At 45.4% G+C, this 27848-nt stretch overlaps 1 protein-coding gene across 1 annotated transcript in view; it reads right to left on the reverse strand.

The window, feature by feature from the left end:
- Positions 1–14717: 14717 nt before the first annotated feature.
- The window catches only part of mettl15 (methyltransferase 15, mitochondrial 12S rRNA N4-cytidine), a 145235-nt gene continuing 132104 nt past the window's right edge, over positions 14718–27848 (reverse strand). Inside the window, exon 5 of the mRNA XM_078549543.1 lies at positions 14718–16940. Within this exon, the coding sequence (XP_078405669.1) occupies positions 16504–16940 (437 nt within the window). The 3' untranslated portion in view covers positions 14718–16503. The remainder of the gene's footprint in view (positions 16941–27848) is intronic.

Below are 27848 nucleotides of genomic sequence, written 5' to 3' on the forward strand. Positions count from 1 at the left end.
TGAAAGGGCATTCCACCTAGTCCCATTCCCCTGCCTTATCCCCATAACCTTGCACATTCTCTCTCTTCAGGTAGCAATCCAATTCCCTTTTGAATACCTCGATCGAACCTGCCTCCACCACCCTCTCATGAAGTTTGTTCCAGACTCCAATCACCTTTTGGGTGAAAACATTTTTCCTCGCTTCATATTTACTCCTTTTGCCAATTATTTTGAATCTGGGCCCTCTAGTTCTTGATGTTCTCTTGAGTGGGAACAGTTTCTCACTATTTACCCTTTCTATACCATTCAGGATGTTGAATACCTCTATCAAATCTCCTCTCAGCCTTTTTTTCTCCAAGGAAAACAGACCCAACCTCTCCAATGTATCTATGCAAGTTTCCTTATTACTCATGTCTGGACCTCTACTTTAACATTTGCTAATTTCTTTTTCTGTCATATTCTTCTGGTCTGTCTTACACTCTTGACTTCTTTCTCTTGCATGTCTGTCACTCAGTTATTATTGCCATGTCTGTCATGCTATTCTTCTCACTATTGACGTCTGACTTGTAATTTTGTTCTGTACATTTCTTGCATGTTCTCCTTTAATGATGCATCAATATCTACCTCCTATCTTTTGCAGCCTATGAGAAAAGGCATATTGAGGTTTGGGAAATGGAAAGGTGCTGCAACATGGGTGGTGGAAAGAAAAGATGCTGCTAAGGTCCAAAAGGACTGGCTAGGTGGGGCAGCTAGGCTGAAAAAAGTAAGGGATTTGGGTTGGATTTTGGGCGGAACTAGACAAAGCTGGGATGACCTGGGAAAGAATGGGAGGGGAGATGAACCTTGATGTAATTATGGGGAGATAGGGGCCGGGATTTTCAATCATGGGTCACTAACCCAGCCGCTGGATCAGTTCCAGGTCCCGATCTCGCACGAATTGTTCCAGGCGCGGTCAAAATCATGGAACTCCCTCCCTAACAGCACTGTGGGTGTACCTACACCACAGGGACTGCAGCGGTTCAAGAAGGCTTGCTCGCCACCACCTTCTCAAGGGCAATTAGTGATGGGCAGTAACTGTGGCCTAGACAGCAACACCCACATCCCATGAAAGAATTAAAAAAAGGCACGCCCTAATCCAAGGTCCTATCTCCCCTTTCAAGTGGACAAAGGTTCCAGTCACCATCTGAAGGGTAGGGGAGTTCCCCCATTGGTCATAGCCAATACTTATTTTCACATTGCAGTTTATAAATTGGCTGCCGTGTATTAGCATTGACTATGCTTTAAAAAATTCCATTGGCTGTACAGCGTTGAAATGTCCTGTAATTGTGAAAAATGCTATTTACAGTGCAAATTCACTCTTCCTTTACTAGCTCATTCAGGATTGGTACTTAATGATTTTACTGAAATGCTTTTAATTCACGCACATCTACCAAACAGATTTTTGATAGGTAACAATAGGAAAAAAAATACTTATTTTCGCCAGTCACTATTTTTTTCCCTTACAGTTGTGACATTTTAATGTACAGCATCCCAAGTTGTGATGTTGTTAAGGCACGATGTCTCAATCGCCAGGCTCGTGGATGCCGCTTTTGAAAGATACAGTGTATGGTGAATGTATCATTTTTAATTACGGATTGTCAAAACTTTATTTCAGATAATCTTGGCATTTTTTAAAACTTATTAAAACTTTTCCAATGACTCCAAGAATTAGAGACCTTGGGCTGGATGCTCCCATCCTGACACGGGGCTGAAGTGCGTCACGTGGATGGGGCCTGAATCCGGGATTCCCTACCCCATTTCCGGCTCCAGAAATTTTCAGCAGCGCTGGAGAAGGGGGTTGGTTGGGAGCCCACACAGTGACGTTCCAACATTGCCAGCACCCATTGCGGAAGTTGGCATTTCAGACCTTCTGCGATTTTCATGGAGTCGGGCTGGCTTTGGAAGACATCGTGTTTCAACCAGCACGGAGGTTGTGAACCATGGTTCAGAGGCAGAAACTGTATGGAAAGTTCAAAAGATGTTGCCAACTTCACATGTCATAATGAAATGCTGTATTACAAATTATATATATTTTTTAATAAAGTGAGTGATGATAGGGCTCTATTTTGGTGACCATTAAATAATGTGCTTGCCAGGTTGTCACTTCTGACATTTATCAGGATATCAAGGCAACGTACAGTATTGTGAAAGTGGAAAACTCTTCAGATACATTAGAGTATGTTATCTACTTGATAAAATGCAACTTTGCATGTACAATAGTGAAATCTCAATCTTGTGGTGTGAAAGTGCTCAGAGTTTTGATCTTTTCCTAGAAGCTCAACTCAGCCATCTGTTTGGCTTTTTAAAAACTTTGACAAATGGCTGAGCTCTCTTCAAAGGCTGTAATGGATTCAGCTCAGGACAGTTTGCTGACACAGTAGTTCAAAAGAATCTTGTTATCAATGCTTGGCTGACTTAAAAACTCACTATTAGGTTCAGTTCAGCAGGGATTGTTTACACCACCATTCCACAGAATCCAATTATGAACACTTGGCTGATTTCTAAACTCTCTAATGGATTCTGCTCAACAGAAGTGGTTGACACAGTTGTCAAAGGGAATGGGTGCTTGATTATTTTGACTGAGCTATGAACTATTAAGAGGATTATGGTTTTTTTAAGTGGATATTCAAGTAATGTTTGTTTATTTTGACAGATTTATGAGCTTCTTAAAGACTTCCCAATGTTATTATAGGACTTGAATTATTTTTTTATATTGGGTGCTATGAGTGGGTTGAGGGATATGGTAGGGTGAGGGGAGTATGTGTAAGGGAGTGAGGATTAGAAGCCTTACACTCACCCCCCAGAACTGGGCCGATGTCTCAGCGTACAGGGGTGAGCCTTTTAACCTGGCCACCTTGGCATCAGCCTGCCTCCATCTCCACATTAACTCTAGTCAGCCCCCGACTTCGAAATTGTGAAAATAGCGTCGGTGGGCATTGCCAGTCAGGGAGTGGGGTTGTGACATCGATTCTCATCTCTGAGCTGAAAATCGGCCACTCTTCTCCATTACCCGTATCTTTTTCCTTGTGATCCCAGAACCTGTAATATTTCCAGCACCTCCCTCTCCACAATTCCCTAAACGCTGGGACCATGTCTCTAGCGTTGTTCTCAAACATAAATCCCATCAAAGTCTTGTTAGACCCAAAGAGTCCATTCCAGTGCTGCCAAACCCTCTTCGCACGGCTCCAAAGACCACTCCCAATGTGGATCAAGTAAGTGTTTCACATCACTTGCTATAACATCCTTGTACTTATAAAACCTCCAACTCACAATGAGCAATGGCACAGCAGGAATAATAAAACTTTCTATTAAAAGTATGAAAACTATTAAGAGTTCAAATATTTTGATCCGAATGTAATTTGATGTTCAACAACCTAACTGATTAAGTTGGAGGGACTGGAGAAGGTAGGTTTGTTGACCTTGGAGCAGAGAAGGTTAAGAACAGATGTGCTAGATTAGCAAAAAAATTGGAGGTGATGTGAGGAAAAAAATAAGCAGTGAGTTGTTATGATGGGGAATGCATTGCCTGAAAGGATGCTGGAAACAGATTCAATAGTAACTTTGAAAAGGGAATTGGATACAGACTTGAAGGGAAGATATTTACAAGGCAATGGGGAAGACCAGGGGAGTTGGACTAATTGGGTCTATCAAAGAGCTGGTACGGGTAAAATGGGCCAAATGGCCTCCTTCTACCCTGTGTCAATTTAGACTGTGCTGTTTTGGCCATGTTCAACGGATGGATAACAGCCGAATATCTAAGGACTTACTGAGCAGTGAATTGGCCACTGGGTCACAACCTGCTGCAGCCCATACTGCCGTTACAAAGGACACCCACAAGTGAGATGTGAAGATGGCAAATACTGACACAGACAGCTGGGAATAAGTTGCTGACAGTTATGGCCTTTGGAGCTGACTGTTTGGAAGAGCATTGGAAGGGGTGAGGAGAAACAGAAAGCTCAGCTAAGTGGGAAGAGGACCCAGAGAAAACAGAGACTAGCAAATCCTGCACCTTCTCAGTCCACTGTCTTCCTCTGCAGCAAATGAGGCATCAGGCTGCCATGCTAAAGTGGGGCTCCTGATACACAACACGCAATGTTTAACACAGAGTTGTCCACCAAGGTGCAAGCCATCAGCTCACGAGATGGATGGTTGCCAAAGGTAGATAGAATTTTCCTGGCCCCTTTGAGATGGATTTGGAGGCGGAGGGTGAGGAACAAAGGGAATATCCCGTCGGAACATCTTCTCTTTGTGGTCCTGCCTCCGGATGAGTTTCCCGGGGGGGTGGATTCTCACAGGAAATGGTAACTTGCTCTCCAGGGGTGGGCAACCAATCAAGTCACTTAAGGCCTCAACTAGTGACCATTTAACAGAGAGGGAAGCAAGCTTGTCCCCATTGCACAGGCTTCCCCGCTGTGTCCGGAGTCCGACAACGCTTTGGAGATAGCTCCACAGCAGGAAGTTGGAGGGCAATCACAGGCTGATGCACAAACTGCTCTCAAATGATCCCAAAGGCTGAAAGTGGTAAATCCTCTAGAGGTCTTACCCTCTCCACGTTGTTTCCCTGATAGATCTGGGCCTTCTTTTAAAACATGCTTTCTGCTGCCTTTCGTGAATGCCTCCATTTTGAGGTGCCCCCAAGGTTTCCCTCTGCCTGAGCAGCACTCACCTGTCCCTGCGGGCTGGTGACCGGCCATCTCATCGGGACCCCCAGATGGCCCTCAAACTGCTCGTGTCCCGCCTGCCAGCCTTATTTGGATGGTGAGCAGGAAGGTAGCCAATTAGTGGTGTGAAATGCCAGGGGTGGTAGTGATGCTGAGAAGCGTGCAATCAGGACCAACATATGGTCCCGACAATGGGTTCCTTCTGTCGGCGGGAAAATTCAGCCCTATGTTTATACCTAGAAATTTACACCTGTCAAAAAGGAACTCTTACTATTGCAATGTAAGAATGTAATGTAGTGCAAAGATGAAATAGTAGGTTCCTGAGAAAAGGTAGAAGTGATAGTTCACCTCGAGGATTACAATATGCAGCAAGCTACAATATTCATTAAAAAGAATCAACTTTCCTATTTCTGGTAATATGAGGGCCAGAGTGATATTGATTGTATAACCCAAACGAGAGATAATATAAAGGAAGTGACTTGATCAACAGTCTGGGACATTTAAAAATAGGTTACTTTATTTCCACCTGGTAAGGTATATACAACGTTATTGATCAGAATTCAGTATGCAGGCACTGAGTGGTGATGACTCATGAATCAATATCCAGTACTACGCTCTTTCCTGTTCAGCTTCATCTACATCAAACAGAATGTAAACAAAATTAAAGACACGCTTGGCACACAGACATTTTGTACATTCTTAACAATATTTGGCAGCAAAAAAGCACTTTGTGATTCAACTGACATTGATTCCATTATGTTTGGGACTAGCTTTGGAATTATTTCTTCTTGGCAAAGGGAAGCTAAATATCCTTTGAATTTCTTTATCTGTGGTGGGCGGTGGAGGTGCAAAACGGAAAACTATTTGATGCACACAAACCCTACAGCAAAACAAACACTAAAATATACACCACTGTCAGGCATTAAACAGCTTCAGTGCTTCTGGTTAAAGGTTTGCCATCTTTACATCTTAGATCACACCATTTGGTGCCTTAATTGCATTTCAATAGTTCCGTGACTCTACAAACTGGGTTCATCTTTATAAAAATTGAAAATTCATCTAGATCTCAGCACACACACAAGACATCTGCAATGCTGGTCTTTTTAACAACCCCTAATCATTACAAAGTAGAATCTTTAAAATACAAAGATACTCAGTTCACAACATATTCAGAATTTAGTAGAAGCATATTGGGCTATAACCTCCGAGCTCCCCAGCATCGGATTTGGGGGATACCCCACATATGTGCTGGGGAAATCCCTCTTGGAAGTTCCCCGGTAAGGGTTTGCATGGCAATTGCCCAGAAGTGCACGCTTCCTCTGGACAATTGCCCCTATTCAAGGAACCATCCAAAAATACGATTTATATAACAAACTTTGGATGGTTCTGCCAGAGTTACACCAATTACTCAGGAAAGGCTTGAAGAATTAAAACCTCTTCTAACTTCTGGGTAACTATTGGAAACACACAGACTGACCCCATGGGACTCACTCACACCCCCGAAACCCACCCCCCCGGGACTCTCCCCACCACCCAACCTCTGATGCCCCGCCCCCTCAACCTCCGACCCCCTCCCCCCACCCCCACAGGACTCTCCCCTCCCCCTCCCCCACCACCCCCATGCCCGGCAACCCTCCACACCCTCCCTCTGGCCTCCGACACCCCATCCCACCTCCTCTGACACCTCCCAACCTGGCCTCCGACAGCAACCCCCCTCCCTTCCTGGACCTCCAATCCACCCATACCCCCCACACTCACCCTCTGACACCCCCTTAACCTCCCGCACCCCCGACTCCCCCGACCCACCATCCGAACCCCCCCTGCCCTCCAATTCCCCCCCACCTCCCAAATCCTATCCACTTACCTTCTCCCTGGCCTGTCAACTTCAATGGGCCCTTTAAACTTACCTGCTTTATGGCAGCAGGTGCTGTAAAAAAAGAGGACGTGGCCTCCTTAAATCTGCCAAGAGCTGCATTTCGCTGGCGCCTGCGAGGAGTCTTTCAATGTAAGACCCCCAAGCAGCTCCGGCAAACAGAAGGATCAGAGTCATTTCCAAGGGCAGTTAAGTATGTGTTCATTTCTTCTGATTCCTGTGAACCAGCACCTTCCGACACTCATTGCAAGTTACGGCCCAGTACCTTGTTTATTTTGCTGCAGAAATGCCGAAGAACTTATTGGGATTTTAATCAAAGATAAAGTTGACAAAACTAAATATCAATTCAGCATCTAGCAATAATTTGCAAAGAGTTTCGCATTTTCAGGAGAGCACAGAAAACATGAGTTGGCCATTCAGCCCCTCAAACCTGTTCCACTATTTAATTAGACCACGGCTGATCTGCACCTTAACTTCACGTGCTCAGTTTTCCACATTGAACTGCATCTGCTATAATTTTGCCTACTCGATTTAAGTATGTCCCTGTGTAACTTCTTGCTTGCATTTGTATAGCCTACTATGAATTAATGAATTGTCTACAAACTTGAATATACCATTCTACACCTTCTCCATGCTATTGATATAAATGGTGCAAAGCTGAGTACCAGGTACAGATCCCTGGGGAATGCAACTTATCACATCCCAGCAGAGTAAAGTTCCTTTATTCCTACTTTTAGTCTCCTACAGCCAATTACTAATCCATTTTGCAAGGCTACCTCCAACTGCACGCCTTTTCCTTTTTGCTAACGTTCTCTTGTGCAGATCCTTACCAAATGCTTTCTAGAAGTTAATGTAGTCCAGGCTTGTCCAACCTTTTCACTTGGGGTAGGGCGGGGGGAGGAGGGGTGGGGAGGTCACATTTCCATTTCCTTCCCACTCAAGGGGCCGATGAGCACATTTCATAACAATAAGGTTTGGCACAATATTAAACATGAATTTCACAATAAAGTTGAGGTGTGAAGAACAGAAACAGCTTGCTGAAAAAAAAAAGCAATCCCAAAGTAATAAATTGCTAATTTAAAAAAAGAGTCATTAGTAAAGAGCATCATTAGGTGTGAGAGGGATGGAGTTTGTTTGCCTGGTTCACTCTTAATCTCTTGACACTCACTCACTCACACCCTCAGCCACCATGTGAGTGAGTGTGATTGTGTTGGGGTAAGGGTGAGTTGGAATTCTGAGATTGCAAGTGAGCCAGACACACATACATTCACTCACTCACCCTCCCACATCCACTCTCCTGCACCCGCCCACCCTCCCACATCCACTCTCCCGCACCCACCCACCCTCCCACATCCACTCTCCTGCACCCTCCCACATCCACTCTCCCGCACCCGCCCACCCTCCCACATCCACTCTCCCGCACCCGCTCACCCTCCCACATCCACTCTCCCGCACCCGCTCACCCTCCCACATCCACTCTCCCGCACCCGCCCACCCTCCCACATCCACACTCCCGCACCCGCCCACCCTCCCACATCCACTCTCCCGCACCCGCCCACCCTCCCACATCCACTCTCCCGCACCCGCTCACCCTCCCACATCCACTCTCCCGCACCTGCTCACCCTCCCACATCCACTCTCCCGCACCCGCTCACCCTCCACATCCACTCTCCCGCACCCGCTCACCCTCCCACATCCACTCTCCCGCACCCGCTCACCCTCTCTCCCACACTCACCCTCCCACATCCACTCTCCCGCACCCGCCCACCCTCCCACATCCACTCTCCCGCACCCGCCCACCCTCCCACATCCACTCTCCCGCACCCGCTCACCCTCCCACATCCACTCTCCCGCACCCGCTCACCCTCCCACATCCACACTCCCACACCCGCTCACCCTCCCACATCCACTCTCCCGCACCCGCTCACCCTCCCACATCCACTCTCCCACACCCACTCACTCTCTCTCCCACACTCACCCTCTCACCTTCCCACATCCACTCTCCCGCACCCGCTCACTCTCTCTCCCACTCACCCGCACCCGCTCACTCTCCCACATCCACTCTCCCACACTCACTCACTCTCTTTTCCACACCCGCTCACTCTCTCTCCCACACTTACTCACTCACCCTCCCACACTCACTCTCCTGCACCCGCTCACACTCTCTCCGCTACTCACTCATTCTCTCTCCCACACTCACTCATTCTCTCTCCCACACTCACTCTCTCTCCCACACTCACTCACGCTCTCTCCCACACTCACTCTCTCCCACACTCACTCTCGCTCACACTCACTCTCTCTCCCGCACTCACTCACTTTCTTTCCCACACTCACTCACTTTCTCTCTCACACTCACTCTCTCTCCCCCCCATACCCATTCACTTTCTCTCCCATATTCACTCACGCACTCACTCTCCTACACACACCCTCCCACACTCTCTCTCTCCCCCCACACTCACTCATTCTCCCACACTCACTCACTCTCTCACCCACACACACCCTCCCACACCCACTCATTCTCTCACCCAACTCATTCACTCTCTCCCACACTCACTCATTCTCCCACACTCACTTTCTCTCCCACACTCACTCACCTTCTCTTCCACACTCACTCACTGACTTTCTCTCACGCATTCTCTCTCCCACTCACCGACCTTCTCTCCTGCACTCTCTCCCACACACACACCCTCCCCCACACTCACTCTCTCCCCCACACTCACACTCTCTCCCACACATCCTCCCCCACAATCCCTTCTCCCCCACACCCTCCCCCATACACATTCTCTCCCACACACACTCACTCTCTCCCACACACCCTCCCCCACAATCCCTTCTCCCCCACACACCCTCCCCCATACACATTCTCTCCCACACACTCACTCTCTCACACACACTCACTCATCCACACACACTCACTCACTCTCACACACACAAACACTCTCACTTTCTCCCAGTCACTCTCTCACCCACTCTCTCCCCCTCTCCCCACACGCACTCATTCTCCCACACTCACTCACTCTCTCTCCCACTCACCCGCACCCGCTCACTCTCCCACATCCACTCTCCCACACTCACTCACTCTCTTTTCCACACCCGCTCACTCTCTCTCCCACACTTACTCACTCACCCTCCCACATCCACTCTCCCGCACCCGCTCACCCTCCCACACTCACTCTCCTGCACCCGCTCACACTCTCTCCGCTACTCACTCATTCTCTCTCCCACACTCACTCATTCTCTCTCCCACACTCACTCTCTCTCCCACACTCACTCACGCTCTCTCCCACACTCACTCTCTCCCACACTCACTCTCTCTCACACTCACTCTCTCTCCCGCACTCACTCACTTTCTTTCCCACACTCACTCACTTTCTCTCTCACACTCACTCTCTCTCCCCCCCATACCCATTCACTTTCTCTCCCATACTCACTCACGCACTCACTCTCCTACACACACCCTCCCACACTCTCTCTCTCCCCCCACACTCACTCATTCTCCCACACTCACTCACTCTCTCACCCACACACACCCTCCCACACCCACTCATTCTCTCACCCAACTCATTCACTCTCTCCCACACTCACTCATTCTCCCACACTCACTTTCTCTCCCACACTCACTCACCTTCTCTTCCACACTCACTCACTGACTTTCTCTCACGCATTCTCTCTCCCACTCACCGACCTTCTCTCCTGCACTCTCTCCCACACACACACCCTCCCCCACACTCACTCTCTCCCCCACACTCACACTCTCTCCCACACATCCTCCCCCACAATCCCTTCTCCCCCACACCCTCCCCCATACACATTCTCTCCCACACACACTCACTCTCTCCCCCACACTCACACTCTCTCCCACACACCCTCCCCCACAATCCCTTCTCCCCCACACACCCTCCCCCATACACATTCTCTCCCACACACTCACTCTCTCACACACACTCACTCATCCACACACACTCACTCACTCTCACACACACAAACACTCTCACTTTCTCCCACAGTCACTCTCTCGCCCACTCTCTCCCCCTCTCCCCACGCGCACTCATTCTCCCACACTCACTCACTTTCTCTCCCACTCACCTTCTCACTCTTCTACACACCCACTCCCACACTCACTCTCTCCCCCACATTCACTCTCTCGCCCACGCTCACTCATTATCTCACCCACACTCACTTTCTCTTGCACACTCACTCACCCTCTCGCACACTCACTCACTTTCTCTCGCACTCAATCTCTCTCCCACTCACTCAATCTTTCTCCCACCGACTCACTTTCTCCCACACATACCTTCCCCCACAATCACTCTCTCTCTTGCCCATTCTCACTCACTCTCTCGTCCATTCTCTCTCTCTCAACCACACACACTGATTCTCTCTCCCACACTCACTCACACTTTCTCCCACACTCACTCACTCTCTCTCCCACACTCACTCACTCTCTCGCCCACACACACTCACGCACTCTCTCGCCCACACACACTCAATCACTCTCCCACACTCAATCACTCTCCCACACTCAATCACTCTCTCTCACACTCAATCACTTTCTCCCCCACTCACTCTCTCACACACCCTCCGCCACTCACTCTCTCCCCCACACTCAGTCACGCTCTCACACACCCTCTCACTCACTCGCCCACACACACTCACTCACTCAATCTCCCACTCACTCTCTCCCTCCCCATACTCACTCATTCTCTCACTCATTTACCCTCTCACCCACACTCACTCATTATCTCACCCACACTCACTAACTTTCTCTTCCACACTCACTCACCTTCTTGCACACTCACTCTCTCTCCCACTCACTCACTTTCTCTCCAACAGTCACTCTCCCCCACACACCCTCCCCCACTCACTCACTCTCTCCCACACACTCTCACTCATCCACACACACTCACTCACCCACACACACACACTCACTCACCCACACACACACACTCACTCACCCCCACACACTCACTCATCCACATACTCACTCATCCCCCACACACAAACACTCTCACTTTCTCTGCCACACACACTCACTCACACACACACACACACACTCACTCTCCCACACACAAACATTCACTTTCGCTCCCACACAATCATCCACACACTCTCTCCCACACACACCCTCTCACCCACACACACTCACTCATACACACACCCACTCACTGTCCCACACACACTCTCACTTTCTCTCCCACACTCACGCCCCCAGTCACTCTCTCACCCACTCACTCACTCTCTCCCCCACACTCACTCACTCTCTCGCCCACTCACTCATTATCTCACCCACTCACTCACTTTCTCTCCTACACTCACTTTCTTGCGCACACTCGCTCTCTCCCACTCACTTTCTCTCCCACACACATCCTCCCCCACATTCACTCTCACCCACACTCACTCACTCTCTCTCCCACACTCACTCATTCTCTCACCCACTCACTCACTCACCCACACTCACTCATTCACTTTCTCTCCCACACTAACTCTCCCATACTCACTCTCTCACACACACTCTCCCCGACACTCACTCACTCCCCCACACTAGCTCTCTCTCTCACCCACACTCACTCACTCACCCACACTCTCTCACCCACACTCTCACTCTCTCACCCACACTCACTCACTCACCCACACTCACTCACTTTCTCCCACACTCACTCTCGCAAACATACCCTTCCACACTCAATCCCCCACACTCACTCTCCCCCACATTCACTTTCTCCCCCACATTCACTGGCTTACTCTCCCACTCACTCAAACACTCCCTCACTCTCCCACACTCACTCAAATGCTCCCCTACACTCACTCACTCTCTCCCCAACACTCACTCACTCTCTCCCCCACACTCACTCACTCTTCCCCCACACTTACTCACTCTCCCACACCCACTCCCTCACCCTCACTCACTCACACCCCCCACATTCACTCATTCTCCCAAACTCACTCTGTCTCCCACATTCATCCACTCTCACTCAGTCTCTCTCTCACTCACTCACTCTGTCCTACATTCACTCACTCTCTGTCCCACATTCATTCACTCTCTCCCACTCACTAACTCTCTCCCACACTCACTCACTCTCCCAAACATACCCTTCCACACTCAATCCCCCACACTCACTTTCTCCCCCACATTCACTGACTTACTCTCCCACTCACTCACAATCACTCAAACACACCCTCACTCACTCAAACGCTCCCCTACACTCACTCTCCTCAACACTCACTCTCTCTCCCACACTCCCACACCCACTCACTCACTCTCACCCTCACACTCACTCATTCTCCCAAACTCACTCACTCTGTCTCCCACACTCACACTCGTCCACTCTCACTCAGTCTCTCTCCCACTCACTCACTCTGTCCCACATTCACTCACTCTCTCCCACACTCACTCTCTCCCACTCACACTCTGTCTCCTCCACACTCACTCACTCCTCTACACTCACTCCCCTACACTCTCTCTCTCCCTCTCATTCTCTCCCACACTCACTCTCCCTCACACTCTCTACCACTCATTCGCTCTCTCCCACACTCGCTCACTCTCCCACACACATTCACTCATTCTCCCACACACAGTCACTCAGTCACCCACATTCACTCACTCTCTGCAGTCATTCACTCTCTCCCCAACACTCACTCACTCTCTCCCCAACATTCACTCACTCTCTCCCCAACACCCACTCACTCTCTCCCCAACACCCACTCACTCTCTCCCCAACACCCACTCACTCTCTCCCCAACACCCACTCACTCTCTCCCCAACACCCACTCACTCTCTCCCCAACACCCACTCACTCTCTCCCCAACACCCACTAACTCTCTCCCCAACACCCACTCACTCTCTCCCCAACACCCACTCACTTTCTCCCCCACACTCACTCTCTCCCACATTCACTCAAACACTCCCTTATTCTCCCACACTCACTCAAACACTCCCCCACTCACTCACTCTCTCCCCCACACTCACTCTCCCACACTCACTCAAACACTCCCTCACTCTCCCACACTCACTCAAACACTCCCGCATACTCATTTACTCTCTCCCACGCTCACTCACTCTCCCACATTCACTCAAAAACTCCTTCACTCTCCCACACTCTCAAACACTCCCCCACTCACTCACTCTCTCCCCCACACTCGCTCACTCTCTCCCCACACTCTCACTCTCCCCCACATTCAAACACCCCCTCACTTTCCTAATCACTCAAACACTCCTTCACACTCACTCAAACACTCCTTCACACTCACTCACTCTCCCCCCACACACACTCACTCTCCCCCCACACACACTCACTCACTCTCCCCCCCCATTCACTCACTCTCCCCCCCAACACACACTCACTCTCCCACGTGTGAGCCTATCCACAGCAAACGTGGGAGAGGAATGGCCTGTGATTGGAGGAGCAGTTTCTTTCAGAATCGTCCACTGCATTTACAGGCATTTTGAGAACTGCTTCCGGGGGCCACATTGGAGGGCTTTGCGAGCCACATCTGGCCTACAAGCCACGTGTTGGTCAAGCCTAATGTAGACAAACTCCAATGGGACTCCATTATGCATCATGAAAGTGACCCCCTAAAAATATTCATATGAATTAGCCAGACATAACCCACCCTTCACAAATCCATACTGACTCTCTCTGATGAGCTCACACTTGTCTAAGTGGGCAGTCACTGAATCCTTATGAGAGGGTTCAGGAACGTCCCCACTATTGATGTTAAAATGAGAGCTTTGTACTGTCCAGTTTTCTCCAACCCTTCCCTTTTTTAATAATGGAATTTTTATTTGTCAATTCAAACCCAAAGATACAATTTTGCAAAGCTCTCAAGACTAGTAAATTGTAACTAATGCATCTGCAATTTCCTCATATTTCTCTTCGTGCCCTGGGCTGTGACATGTTTCCGATTGACTCATCTTTGGGTTCCCGTGTATTTTGTCCACTACTTCGAGGATGGATACAAATATTCGCTTAACAATCCTGCCATTTCTTCATTGTCTGTTATAGCTTCATTGCATGTCTTCAAATGAGCCCACCTTCTCTATTATGACGATATTTCCCCAATATATTTAGTAAAGTTTTTGCTGCTAGCTTTAATATCATTTGTAAGCTGTTTTTCTCATATTCCTATTTTTCTTTTGTCTCTTTTTGTTGCTTTTTTATTGCTCTCCCAGTTCTCTGGGTTTCTCTTGCAATTATATAAGCTCTTTCTTTTAGCTTGACACTGTCTCTTACCCTCATTTGTTGACCACAGGTGCTTAGCTACATAAATGGAGCTTTTAGGTGCCTGGACTGGTTTTGTATTGTACGACTCATTTCTTCGAATACTTCCCACTGTTTGGCTGTAGGTTTACCCATTCACAGCGCAGTTCAGTTTACTGCAGTCAATTTATTTCTCATCCCATTGAAGTGCGTCTTACTTAAAATTTAAAACCTTAGTTTGTGACGTTCCCTTTTCGCTCTCAATCATATAGTCACTATTTGCAAGATGTTTCTTTGCCATCAGATCATTAACTAATTCTGGTCTGCTGCACATCACTAAATGTAGCACGGCCTGTTTCTGTGTTGGTTTTGAAACAATTTGTTCTAGAAAAAAAACATTCTAGAAATCTGTTACCTCTATTATTGTGCAACTCTGCTTCTCCCAGTCTATAAAAATTAAAATCCTCTGTTATAACTGCTTTGTTTTTGCATCGTGTTTCCCTGTTCTCCATATTGGTACAGGGAATTTGCTTTAAGTAAAATATAGGATAAGCTTCAAATTTTATTTTGAGAAAGGGAGAAATGTGGCACTATCTTTGAAAGGTGCTGAGCACAGGCCAGGAAGACTCATCTACATTACTCATGTGCACTGTCTCGCTACTGGTCCAGAGCAGTATTGACAGTAGTCTTCTGCTGTATTGTTGGAATGGAAGATCCAGAATGGGAAAAAAGGAGAAATTAACAACGCCAGCACAATTACATCAAATAGATGGTGAATTACTACAGTCACCTTTTTGTAGGTCTTGTGCCTAAAGTGTTCACAACTGACAGTTCCTATACTTGTGAATAAAAGTCCTGTAGCACATTCACACCATCTTACATGTACAAATCCCAGCAGTAACATCACTGACCCAAGGTAGTGGCATATATTAAGATGTAGTTTACATTTTAAATGTTCCAAACCTCTGAATTCATTGGCATTTTCTCTAAAGGAGTGTGTTTGTATTTAGTCATCTATGCCTGTTGCTAGAGATCACAGCGATGCCTCTTTCCCATGCTTCTCTAATTTACTGATGATGATGGACCAATATCACTTGCATGAATATAAAGGTTTATCACATTTTTAAGAACCATTTAATCTTTGAATGCTCCACACTCTCTTGACTTTCTTGATGAGTTTTGCACTGATAAAAGGTTAGGGATTTTAGTGCAAGAAATGGGACGTGTTTACTTTGAACTCCAGTGTCAGTTTCCCATCAGGCTGGGTATAGCAAATATCTCTCTGCTCTGCCCCAACAATGTATCTTAGCCCATCACTGAGAAAAGCATCCCCCTCCCTCGGTGCACTTGGTGACGCTTTCCCCTTTTCCTTCCACAGCCATCCCATTGGCTCATAAGTGAGATTATCAATTCGTCTCAAATTGAGGGTTGTTCTGTGACGTATTTCTGCCCGTTAGAGACTGGTGTTTGAACTCAGGAGACTCATCCAATCAGTTTTGGGCAGATTTGGATTCATGTCCCAGAGGTGAAAGACAAATGTCTAACTCACTGCTTTGTTCTCCCACTCAGTTCTAAGAGCCAGCTATTCATTTTCAAACACCACATCTAAATTTCTACCTCCAATTTTTATTGCTTTCATATCGGTGACAATAGGACCACATTCTTATCCATTAGCGTTTTCATCACAAAAACACCTGCGTATCAAATTCTGTCAGGCTTGGGGATATTAAGGAAACCCTTGCAAGACTGGTTTTCACAGTTTTACGGCAGCTCTGAGTTTTGCAGAACGTCCTCGTGGATTTTCCTGAACTTCCTGCAGGTCAGGAGTCAACACTTTCTTCCGAATGTTTGACCAGTTCAAGTTCCTCTGTTCAGCGTGACATGTTTCATCCTCTTCCTGCCTTCTAAGCCCCTGTCTAATTTTTTGCCTTGCGCTTAGGTTCGGCTTCTCAGACAGGCTAATACCATGCAGGAAACGTTTTACGATGCGGTCTTCGAGTGAATGAAACGTTAATGCAACCAAGCAGCCCTGAGGTTTCAAGAACTTGTGAGCCGTTTTAAGTCCGCCATACAATTCGTTCAATTCATCATTCACAAAGATTCGCAAGGCCTGGAATGTTTTGGTCGCCACATGCGCAGGTCTCTGGAGCAGGTCTTTACGTGCATACATTGCTGCTGCTGGGAATGCTCCTGTGACACCCATAAACAAAAAGAAAAGATCATGTTTCATAAACCTAAAGTGAAGATAAATCTTTTTTTAATGAAAACAGTCCTTTCTGAGAAAAACATAGAGCTAGATACATCTTGGGGAACAAAATATACAATACCAAGAGGTTTGACTTCTGTTATGTAGATCTGATGTGCTTGCTGTAAATTAAATAGAATACACATCTAATTTTATGCATTGGGTCATGTTTTAAAAACTATTTTTTATAGTTTCTGACCAGTACAAAGATGATAATGAGGTACATCATGTTGAGTTTCAAATGCTAGTTGAATTTAAAACAGGACAAAGAACTTAGACTCCCATTCCCACTGCAGCTGTCCTAAGTCCTATCATATTGCACTGCAATGCTCAGGTGCATTACTGCTGTCTCTATTGCACCCAACCCATTTCATTGTGATTTCTGTACATATCTCAATGAAATTGAAATTGGAACATTTAGTCAGCCTCAATGTCTGCAACTCCCTTCCATTTTTAAGACCCACAATTAAGCTATCTTCTATTTGTGAAAAGCAATTATGGAAAGTGATTGTGTCATCCACTAATTATAAGTATATAATGCTCTAAATTAAACTACCAACTGCATTCTTGCTGCCCTACATAGATATTTTCATACTGGCAGACTAGGCAGAACATAAACTGTTGATTCTTACAGTTTATCTTACCTTACTTTATCATGGCAGGTCACAACAACGTCACATAATGAAACAGGTTCACTATTATGACCATCATGAATTAACCTGAAGATAAGAGACTCACTGGAAAGCTACTTTGGCAAAATCAATTTCTCTTTTGCACCGCTAGAACAATATGGGTATGTGGGTACAATACACCTTCAATAACTTGACTAAAAGGAAACACATCCATTCTTCACTGAAATTACCTTATTTGTAGTTAACAAAAAGCAATTTTCACTATGAGGTATCCAATAAAAGTATGTTCAATCTCTTATGCAACATTGAACGTAAAACACACAGACAATTACATTGAACTGCATGCCTAGAAACAAACAGTTAATAAAACTGCTGGGTGTTGGTGTAATTGCTGTCACTGTGCTCAATTTGAAATGCAACTGTGAGAAAACAATCCCCTCCACAGAACAGCAAGAATTGTATTAATAATCCTATTAAAATTTATCAAATTCATTCTGAGCCTTTGCAGAGCATTACATTTCCAACATTGTAGGAGTTTGTAAGAACCAACAGGTTTTTTCTTTGGTTGTTAAGATTGAAGTGATGATGCTGCAGAGTTTCTGTTTTGAAAAAAGTCCATCTATTTTGTAGTTCTCTACATCTTAAAGAAAATAAAATTGGATAAATAATGCTGTCCAGTCATTAGTTTTGAAGTTGATTAAACAGATAAACAGTTATTGCATGTTTCAACATAGAAGCTAAGATTTTCCAATTGGCTTCATTTTAAATGCACCATTACACACAATTTAAGCACGCTTAAAATTATTGAAAAATTAAATGATATATAACTTTTATATAGGTCATATTTGTATGATGATACAAGAGTTATTAGCAAGTACTACTGAGTTCCGAAACTCTACTCAATGATAGTGGACTTGGGAACAGCCAATAAGCTTGACACAGCTCCTGAGCAAATGTTAAGAATTCTAGTAAGTGTTTCCACAGGCCTCGCTGGTTCATTAAAATTGTTTATTGCCAAGTGGTTCCATTAAGGATTTTCCATCTTGTTTTACAGCACCTCACTTTATTTATTTACTGAGCACATAAAACAAGTGCTCAGAAATCTGTCGGCTATCAGCGAAGAATTCCACCATTTAAAGCCAGCTGTCATGTTAGTGAAGCTCTCAATTTGATGGCTGTGTTTGACTTGACCAACTGAACTTTGACCATTTTATCATATTTTACGTCTGTTGATTGGTGTTGTATCCATTTAATTCTACTCCTTTAATTTAACTCACTTGTGTACACCTCCAACAGCAGCATCCCTGCTGATCATAAGCCTTCCATTCAGCCTGCCAACCAATAGTGGTGTTGAATTTGGTTCAGGAAAGAGAATTCCTGCATACAGAGGTGAGGCATGTGTTCTGGTACGGTAGGCATCAAGCACCCACACAGAGGTGAATGAGGAACTAAGCCATATGACCCAAGCACAACTACTTGGGTATGTTAGTACAGATTGGGTACATTAGTACAGGGTCAAGCAGCAAGGTAGTCACTAAGCCATTGCAAGTGATTCTTTGGCTACGATTAGATAGATAAGGATGGAACCAAGCGTGAGCCATCCCACCCAACTGGATGACAGTGGAGGAGCGTTGGAGGGTGGTGTGGTCAACCATGCCAAAGGCTGCAGACAGGTTGAGAAGAATGAAGAGGGAAAGTTTACCTTTGTCACAATTACATAGGATGTCAATTGTGACTTTGATAACAGCTGTTTCAATACTATGACTTGTGACAATTGCCAGATAAGTTTGTCATTCATTCACTGATGAACCAAGCAGTTAACCGCAGCTTTGTTTCCCAGGTGAAATTTGTTTGTCAGTTGTAAGAGGATTTGAGTATAGAGGTAGTGAAGTCTCGCTCCAATTGTATAGAACCATGGTTAGACTGCACCTGGAGTAGTGTGTGCAGTTTTGGTCGCCTTACCTTAGGAAGGATATTATTGCCACAGAGGGAGTGCAATGAAGGTTCACCAGACTTGTTCCCGGGATGGCAGGATTGACCTATGAAGAGAGATCGAGGAAACTGGGCCTGTATTCGCTAGAGTTTTGAAGAATGAAGTGTGATCTCATTGAAACCTACAAAAAACTTAAAGGGATAGACAGGGTAGATGCAGGTAAGTTGTTTCCCCTGGCTGGGGAGTCAAGAACCAGGGGACACAATTTCAAAATAAGGGGGAAGCCACTTAAGACCGAGATAAGGAGGAATTCTTTTACTTAGAGGGTTGTGAATGTTTGGAATTCTCTACCCCAGAGGGCTGTGGAAGCTCAGTCATTGAGTATGTTTAAAGTAGAGATTGACAGATTTCTAAATACCAATGATACGAAGGGATATGGAGATAGTGCGGGAAAAAGGCATTGAAGTGGATGATCAGCCATGATCGTACTGAATGGCAGAGCAGGCTCGATGGGCTGAATGGCCTTCTCCTGCCCCTATGTTCCGATGTCTCTCAGAAAAGAAGCTGGAAAAGTAAGCAATTTCCAATTCCCATTTGGAGCTGGCACAAAAACCACCAAACATTCCCTAACACACTTCCTAAACGAACAACATTTCTTCAAGAAGTACTGTCCAACTCATGAAAATCCTATTTTTGAACAGTGTTCTTAAACCTGGCTATTCTCAAGCTCAGAAGGCTAAATTTAAACTTAAAAAAAGTTAAAAAGCGCTCCAATTGTGATCTCACATTTTTGGATAATTATAGTCATCAGATGTTCCTGTTTTCGTTTTATTTGCTTGAAAATAATGAAAAGAATTGGGAATGTTGGACTAATTGAAAAATAATAATGATGGTGTTTGCAGTCAATGCTTGGATCGGTGTTGAAATCAGGAGAGCGTTGTTCTCTGTGCCATCGCCCAGAATCACGTTGCTGTAGAACTTTGACAGTGAGAACCAATTGTTTTGGTGCAACGGTTGCACTTGGACTTCAAACATTTAACTGCAGGAGTTAAAGTGCAAAACATTTTTTTTTAAATGAAAACAGAAAGTGGTGGAAAAACTCGGAATATCTGGCAGTAACTGGAGAGAGGAGCAGAGTTAACGTTTCAAGTCCGTATGACTCTTCTCCAGCTCCAAAGAAGAGTCGTATGGACTCAAAACATTGGGCAGAATTTTGCCCTTGACGGGCGGGCGGGCCCCACCGGCTCGGCGGCAGGCGGGCAGCCGAACTCCGCCGCCGAAATGGGCCCCGCCGCCATTTTAAGGCCCGCCCAGCGGCCTGCCCGACAAGAAGAGCACGCATCTCCCTGAGACTAAGTGCTGCCTCAGGGGAGAGCGCTGAAAGTTTTTGAAAGCGTAAAATTAGAAAAATAAAATTTTTTTTAACAGGTCCCCCTCATGTGACAATGTCACACGAGATGGGACATGTTAATAAATACCACAGAAACTTTAACATTTTTAAAACCGACATGAAACCTCATCCCGCCAGTGGATGAGGTTTGATGTATTATCAGAAGCCCGCCAGGGCTCCTGGCCTGCCCGCCAGCCTTAAGGTTGGACGGGCAGGTCCTTTAATTGATTTAACTACCATGTTAATGGCCTCAATTGGCCATTGACAGGTCAGCGGGCGGACAGCTGATTTTGCTGTGCCCCCCGCCTTCCTGAATATTTAAATGAGGCGGGGTGATGTCGGGGGTTCCCCCCGCCCCGATGTCATCCCGCGTCATTTTCGCATCGGCAAGCGGGTCCCGCTCCCAGCTCGCCGACGGAAAAATTCTGCCCATTAACTCTGTTTCTCCACAGATGCTGCCAGACCCGCTGAGTTCATCCAGCATTTTCTGTTTCCATTTCAGATTTCCAACACCTGCAGGATTTTGCTTTTGAACATTTTTTAAAAATCCTTTCTGAAGTATTTTTTCTCTTATTTGTCGTTTAGAACGGCAAAAAAAAAAGCTGATTGTCCTTGTGGTTCAAAATTCTATAAGTTTTGGAAGTTACCGTTCAGCTTTCCTCAGTCCCAATTTTAGAATTCTAATTGATTCTTGTGAAAGTGACAGGCGAATGTAAAACATCAATTATGAAAAAAAAAATTAGTTAATTCAAAACATCAAACAATTTATTTGAGCCAAGAAGAATGACTTTCACTGTTTCAAAGTGTAACAGTGCACCTGACTTCATGAATTTTCTCAAACCCGTGGAAAGTAAAAGGAAGCATCTTGGCATTCCTTAATTGGGCTGCTGAAATGGTTAAGTTACAAAATAATATCCATATAATGCGCTGCGCTCTCGTGTTTGAGGATTTAAGTTCCTCGAGTACCTAAAAACAGTACCTTCTAAATCATTAATTCGGTCCAAGAAGCAAGGCGTAGGCGTTCTTTTGCCGAATTTGTGTCACACTTTGTGTAAAACTTCAAGAATAATCACCATCTCTGCTGCAACTCACAAAGGCATTTTGGTGCACTGAAAGCAGCGGGGAAATTAATTTGGATATTTATGTTGTGGAAGCCATGAAGTATTCCAGAGATCATCCCTTATCGTTTGAACGTGAGATAAAATTTAAATTAACCACTTTTAACATTCGGTGGGTTAGCTCTATTTTGTGAGCTGTTTCCCAATCCAAACCATACCTCACCATCCCTGCGTCAGCTCTTTGGATGATTAGCATTCATCGATGCCATTAGCCATAGGTTGCTTTTGAAGTTAACTGAGTTGAAATTCAGTGAATTCTAGGCAGCCTAAAGGAGATTTTTAATTATCGTTAAGGCTAGAGTGAAAAAATGGCATATTTGCTGTTAATATTTTCTAACCCATCTATAGCATAAATCTATCGCGGCTTGTGTGTTCACCCCATAATGTTCTGTCACCAGACGATGAAATATTCTGCAAATTGTGGATGCGTGATCTTTTTTAAAGTTATATTTATCCACTTAATCTGGTTTCAACATATTCTTCTTCGGTCATGAGGGTGCAAGGTCTTGGGCTGTGAGCTTTTCCACAGCTTCTACCCAGCAGTTTCACATTAGTCAGACAGGAGGACTGGTTACCAGGACGGTAGAGTCTCCCTGTTGTTTTCTCCCCATCCCCACCACCCCTACCCCCTCCCCCTCTGTTGCCATGATCCAAAAATAGGGAGTTTAAGCTAAGGCACCCAGCACAAAGCCAGCAAATATCAAATCTTTTCTATTGAGGGCAGGTGAATTACTAAGTGCTGGCTGGTATTTGAACCTCTGAATAGGAATCCAAAATTCTGCTAGGAGTACTGGGAAGAGTTACTGAGACAGTGTTTAGAAGCTACGCATCAATAGAGACATAGTCATAAACACAGCATGCTTCGACTTCAACTGTGCATATTGATTCAACTCCCTCCCACTTATGCGGCTCAGCAACTCCCCAGAGCCTGTGATGACGCCATTGGCAGCTACTGTTTAAGAACAAATAAAAAGAAAACAGAAATAAATAAAAGGATGTTAATGTTAATCGTATTTCTTTGCAATAGTTGGGCTTTTGAAAAAGCTAGACTCCTGATGGTGTTACACACTTTAGAAGGTTGCATAGTCATCACTCACACTACAGCAAATGCATTAAAATGTCTTCAAGGCTAAAGAACAAAAGATGTGGTTCCTTAGTTAAAATCTGCATTAACATTAACTTGTTAATTTTTGTTTTAATTCTTTCACGGGATGTGGCGTTATTGGCAAGGTCGGCATTTGTTGCCCATCCCTAATCGTCTTTGAAATGAGGGGTTTGCTTGGCCATTTCAGAAGGCAGTTAAGAGACAACTACGTTGCTAATTTTGAACATACACCATATTTTCCCACAATTATTTCTACTGAGGGACAAGTTTAATCAGTGAGTAGCCCAAGTCATAAAAGAAAGGCTTGCATTTATATAGGACTTTTCACGACCACCAGACATTTCAAAGCATCTTACAGACAATGAAGAACTTTTTGAAGTGCAGTCACTGTTGTAATGTTGGAAACATAAAGACAAGGAAGATTTCAGACTCAATCCCTGATGTGTGTGGAGTTGGATGATCTCAGCTGGGGATGCACAAGGCTCCCCCATTTGATGTCAGTACTCCTGACTCAAGACATGCACATAAATAATTACTATTAACTGGAAAACTAGCAACCAAGGAACCATATCTCAGTAAGTAGTCATGCATTCAGAAAACATAGAAAAGGAAAAAAAAAAATTGATGAGCAGAAAAAAGTCCAAAATGATTAAGAGAAATGTAACAGATCTACACAAAAATCGTAAACATTTATTCCAGATCTATTAAAAATCTGTGTTTGTTTTTAGGGATCAACTACCTAGAAAGCAATTTAAAATTACTGTTGGGTGAATTAAAGAAAAGGGCTCAAGGGATAGCAGAGTGATTAGAACTATTTGATCATGTGTAAGATAAATGCCAACATGGGCTGGTTGGGCCAAATGGCCTACTTCCATGTTATATTGTCTACACATTTCTATGTAAAATAGTGAATTATCTGCAAAACTCAACATTAATGTTTGTTTTTTTGACACATGCATCTAAGTTTGTCACTTCAAAACACAAACTAGCCAAATTTTTAGTGGTATGTGTGTTTTTTTATTATTCAATCATGAGATTTAAGTGTTACTGGCAAGATCAGCATTTATTTCCCTTCACTAATTGCCGTTGAGAAGGTGATGGTGAGTCACGTTCTTGAACGGCTACAGTCCATGTGGTGTAGGTATACCCACAGTGCTGTTAGGAATGAGTTCCAGGTTGTTGCCCCAGCGAAAGTGAAGGAACGGTGATATAGTTCAAGTCAGGATGGTGTGTGGCTTGGAGGGGAACTTGCAGGTGGTGGTGGTGTTACCATCTGCCTGCTGCCTTGTTCTTCTAGATGATAGAGGACATGGGGTTTGGAAGATGCTGTCGAAGGAGGCTTGGCAAATTGCTGGAGTGCATCTTCTAGATGGTGCACACCACTGCCATGTGCACCAGAGGTGTTGATCAAGCGGGCTATTTTGTCCTGGATGGTGTTGAGCTTCTTGAGTGCTGTTGGAGCTGCACTCATCCAGGCAAGTGTGGAGTATTCCATCACACTCCTGACTTGTGTCTCGTAAATGGTGGAGAGGTTTTAGGGAGCCAGGAAGTGAGTTACGCACTGCAGGATTCCCAGCCTCTGACCTGCTACTGTAGCCACAGTATATATATATGGTCAATGGTAACCCCCCAGGATGTTGACAGTGGGGGATTCAGCAATGATAATGCTATTGAATGCCATGGGGAGATGGTTAGATTCTCTGTTGAAGATTCACTTGTGACACTGGTTTTCAGCCTAAGCCTGAATGTTGTCCAGGTCTTGCTGCATTCAGACATGGACTGCTTCAGTATCTGAGGAGGTTGAATGATACTGAACATTGTGTAATCATCAGCAAACATCCCCACTTCTGACCTGATGGTGCAGGGAAAGTCATTGATGAAGCAGCTGAAGATGGTTGAGTCTAGGACACCATCCTGAGGAACTTTGCAGCAATGTTCTGGGACTGAGATGATTGGCCTCCAACAACCACAACGATCTTCATTTGTGCTAGGTATGACTCTAGCCAGTGGAAAGTTCTCTCCTGATTCCCATTGACTTCAATTTTGTTAAGGCTCCTTGATGCCACACTCAGTCAAACACTGCCTTGATGCCAAGAAAAGTCGCTCTCACCTCACCTTGGGAATTCGTCTTTAGCTTTAGTTCTTTTGTGCAGTACTTAACCAACATTCCATCAGATTTATATGCACGGTATTTGTACAGCTGCCACTTAGACAGTTCTTGAAATGTTACAGCCTGAAGTGATCATTTAAGGATGGCCCAGGTCATATTTTTTCACTACAACAGTTTGTCTGAGTTGAGAAGAACTTTCATAACTAATGGAATAGGAAGTCCTTTAGAGAAATGCATGGTCAAAATGGTATTACCTCCATTTACTGATGGTGCTTTTCCTGAACATTAGATCCATCCAGAAATAGCTTTGTAGTTTTGCTTACTGCCAGCTGTTGTCATCAACAGAACCTTAATTCTAATCACCAATGCAGCCTTACAATAAATGGTATCTTTGATAGCTGAATGCATATCAAGCAGAGGATATGAAATGCACTGCCAAATATAACAAAGGATAAGGATGGCCTAAACAAAATTCCACGGAACTACATTTAAGATATCCAACTGCAAGCTGAAAACCAGTCTCTAGTCAACCAGGGGAATGGTCCTCTTTGGCTTCCCAGGCCACTGATAGAATCTGGAGTACCCACTGCTGAGAAGGCCAGAGGGGGAATTTTAACCTGTAAATGTGGTGGTGGTGGGGGTGTGGGGAGTGCAGTGTTGCTGCGTGCAAGGGAAAATGCTGCCATGTCAGGGGGCCAGCAGGAACCCGCTGACTCCCGCAATTAACTGGGACATGTTTCAAAGTGCTCAGGAACCAGTGTGTCTGCAATTTAAGTTTAATTACAAAAAGCCAATTGACTTGAGGATTTAACCCTGGATTCTGGCTTTAACGGCCAGCGCACAGGTTTCCCAGGCTGTCTGAAGTCTGCAAGGTCAATGAGGCAAGAGCACAGCAGAAGTTGACAGGATTGTGAAATTGACAGGCTGGAAACTTTTTGAATACTGAACCATAACATCAGATTCTTTGCCTAAGTGAAAGGCTTTTGCTCGCAGGACCTGTTCTGAGAGTGTCCTTTCACTTTTTAGATGAGGAACAGGAGGAACAGCACCATCCAGCAGCAACAGCTGCCTTGTCCTCAGCCACCAGACAAAGAGGATGAACATAGAGCTCCAACGCACAGGAGGCGACACCCCCAGTACGGGGGCTACAGGCAGAGGGTCAGCTTTCAGGACATGAATGAGCATCAATGTCTCCAGGACGGTCAGGTCTGCACGAAAGTCATTGCTGACATCTGCAGCTTCTTGGAACAAGACCTCCTTCTAAGTGGACCAGGAGGGCATGCATTGCCGGTTCACTACAGCCCTGAATTTCTTTGCCTCCGGCTCATTCCAGAGATCTGCTAGTGACATCTGTAGGATTTCACAATTTGCTGTCCACAAGTGCATTGCCTAGGTGACTGATGCCATGTTTGCCAGGGATGCTAACTACACAGCTGATGAGATCAGTCAGAAAGAGAGGACTCTCAGATTCACTGCAATCGTTAGATTTTCACAGAAAGTCACAGACTGCACACGTGTGACAATCAAGGTCCCCCCAAATCAACTAAGAGTACTTGTTAATCAAAAGGGATTTCACCCCTTCAATGTTCAGCTGATATGTTGTCACCAGAAGATCATCATGTAAATCTGTGTAAGATATCCAGGCAACGTGGGAGCTGTAGGAGGTCCTTGAACAGAGTTCCTATTTCCATAAGCCCTTTCTCCATCTTCCTTCTATGGTCAAATCGCTCTGCCGTGTTAGCCAAGAGTTGGACAACGCCATACAGCACTTCAGTTAGATGGTGAATGGCCTAAGCAAGGCTTTCCTCCATCCTTTCTAAAATGGCAGACTGAATGCATAGGCGATTGGTGAGGGCCAGAAAGCACTTGGTTGCCTGTCACACCCGATGTTTCATATAGGTGGCCACACTTTCCATCGAGATGGACATTACCACAAAGGCCTGAGACACTATGGCATAATGCTAGAGACAAACTACTCCAATCTCTCTGCACTGGTGTGCAATGCTTCTGGAAATGCAGACAGAACCTCACATTCTCTGCTGCTGTTCCAGAATGGTCCTCTTTGTTGATGACCTCCCCCTTCTGCATTTAGCTTGGCAGAGCTTGGAGGGTCCTACACCACCATCCAATAGGGTCTCTCCACTGCTGTCCCTGCTTATTTGCAATATGTATTTTACTAGGTGACAACCCAACTACCTGCCTTGGCGACTTGATCACTGTGTGTATGTCTAGATTGGTGGAGGGAACACATGAGTTGGGTATGACACCGCTTCCTCAGCCTGCACAAGGTCCTCTGAGGACTCCTTGGGCACCTCGTGCAACAGCTGCTGCATGACACTTGATGGATGTGTGGGAGATTAAAAAACATGAATTAGAACTGAGTTGAAAGAGTTCCAATTCAACACTGTGCAAGTGGAGTTAGATTAGTCAAGAACTCATTGAATGGCAGAACAGGTTCAAGGGGCTAAGTGGTCTATCCTGGTTCCTATGATCATATTTCAGTTACTGGTGACATCAAGTCAACATGAGTGATTATTGAGTACCATGTGGATGTGTGATATATAA

This window comes from Cetorhinus maximus, chromosome 9 (genome assembly GCF_964194155.1).
Source record: "Cetorhinus maximus chromosome 9, sCetMax3.hap1.1, whole genome shotgun sequence".
NCBI lineage: Eukaryota > Metazoa > Chordata > Chondrichthyes > Lamniformes > Cetorhinidae > Cetorhinus > Cetorhinus maximus.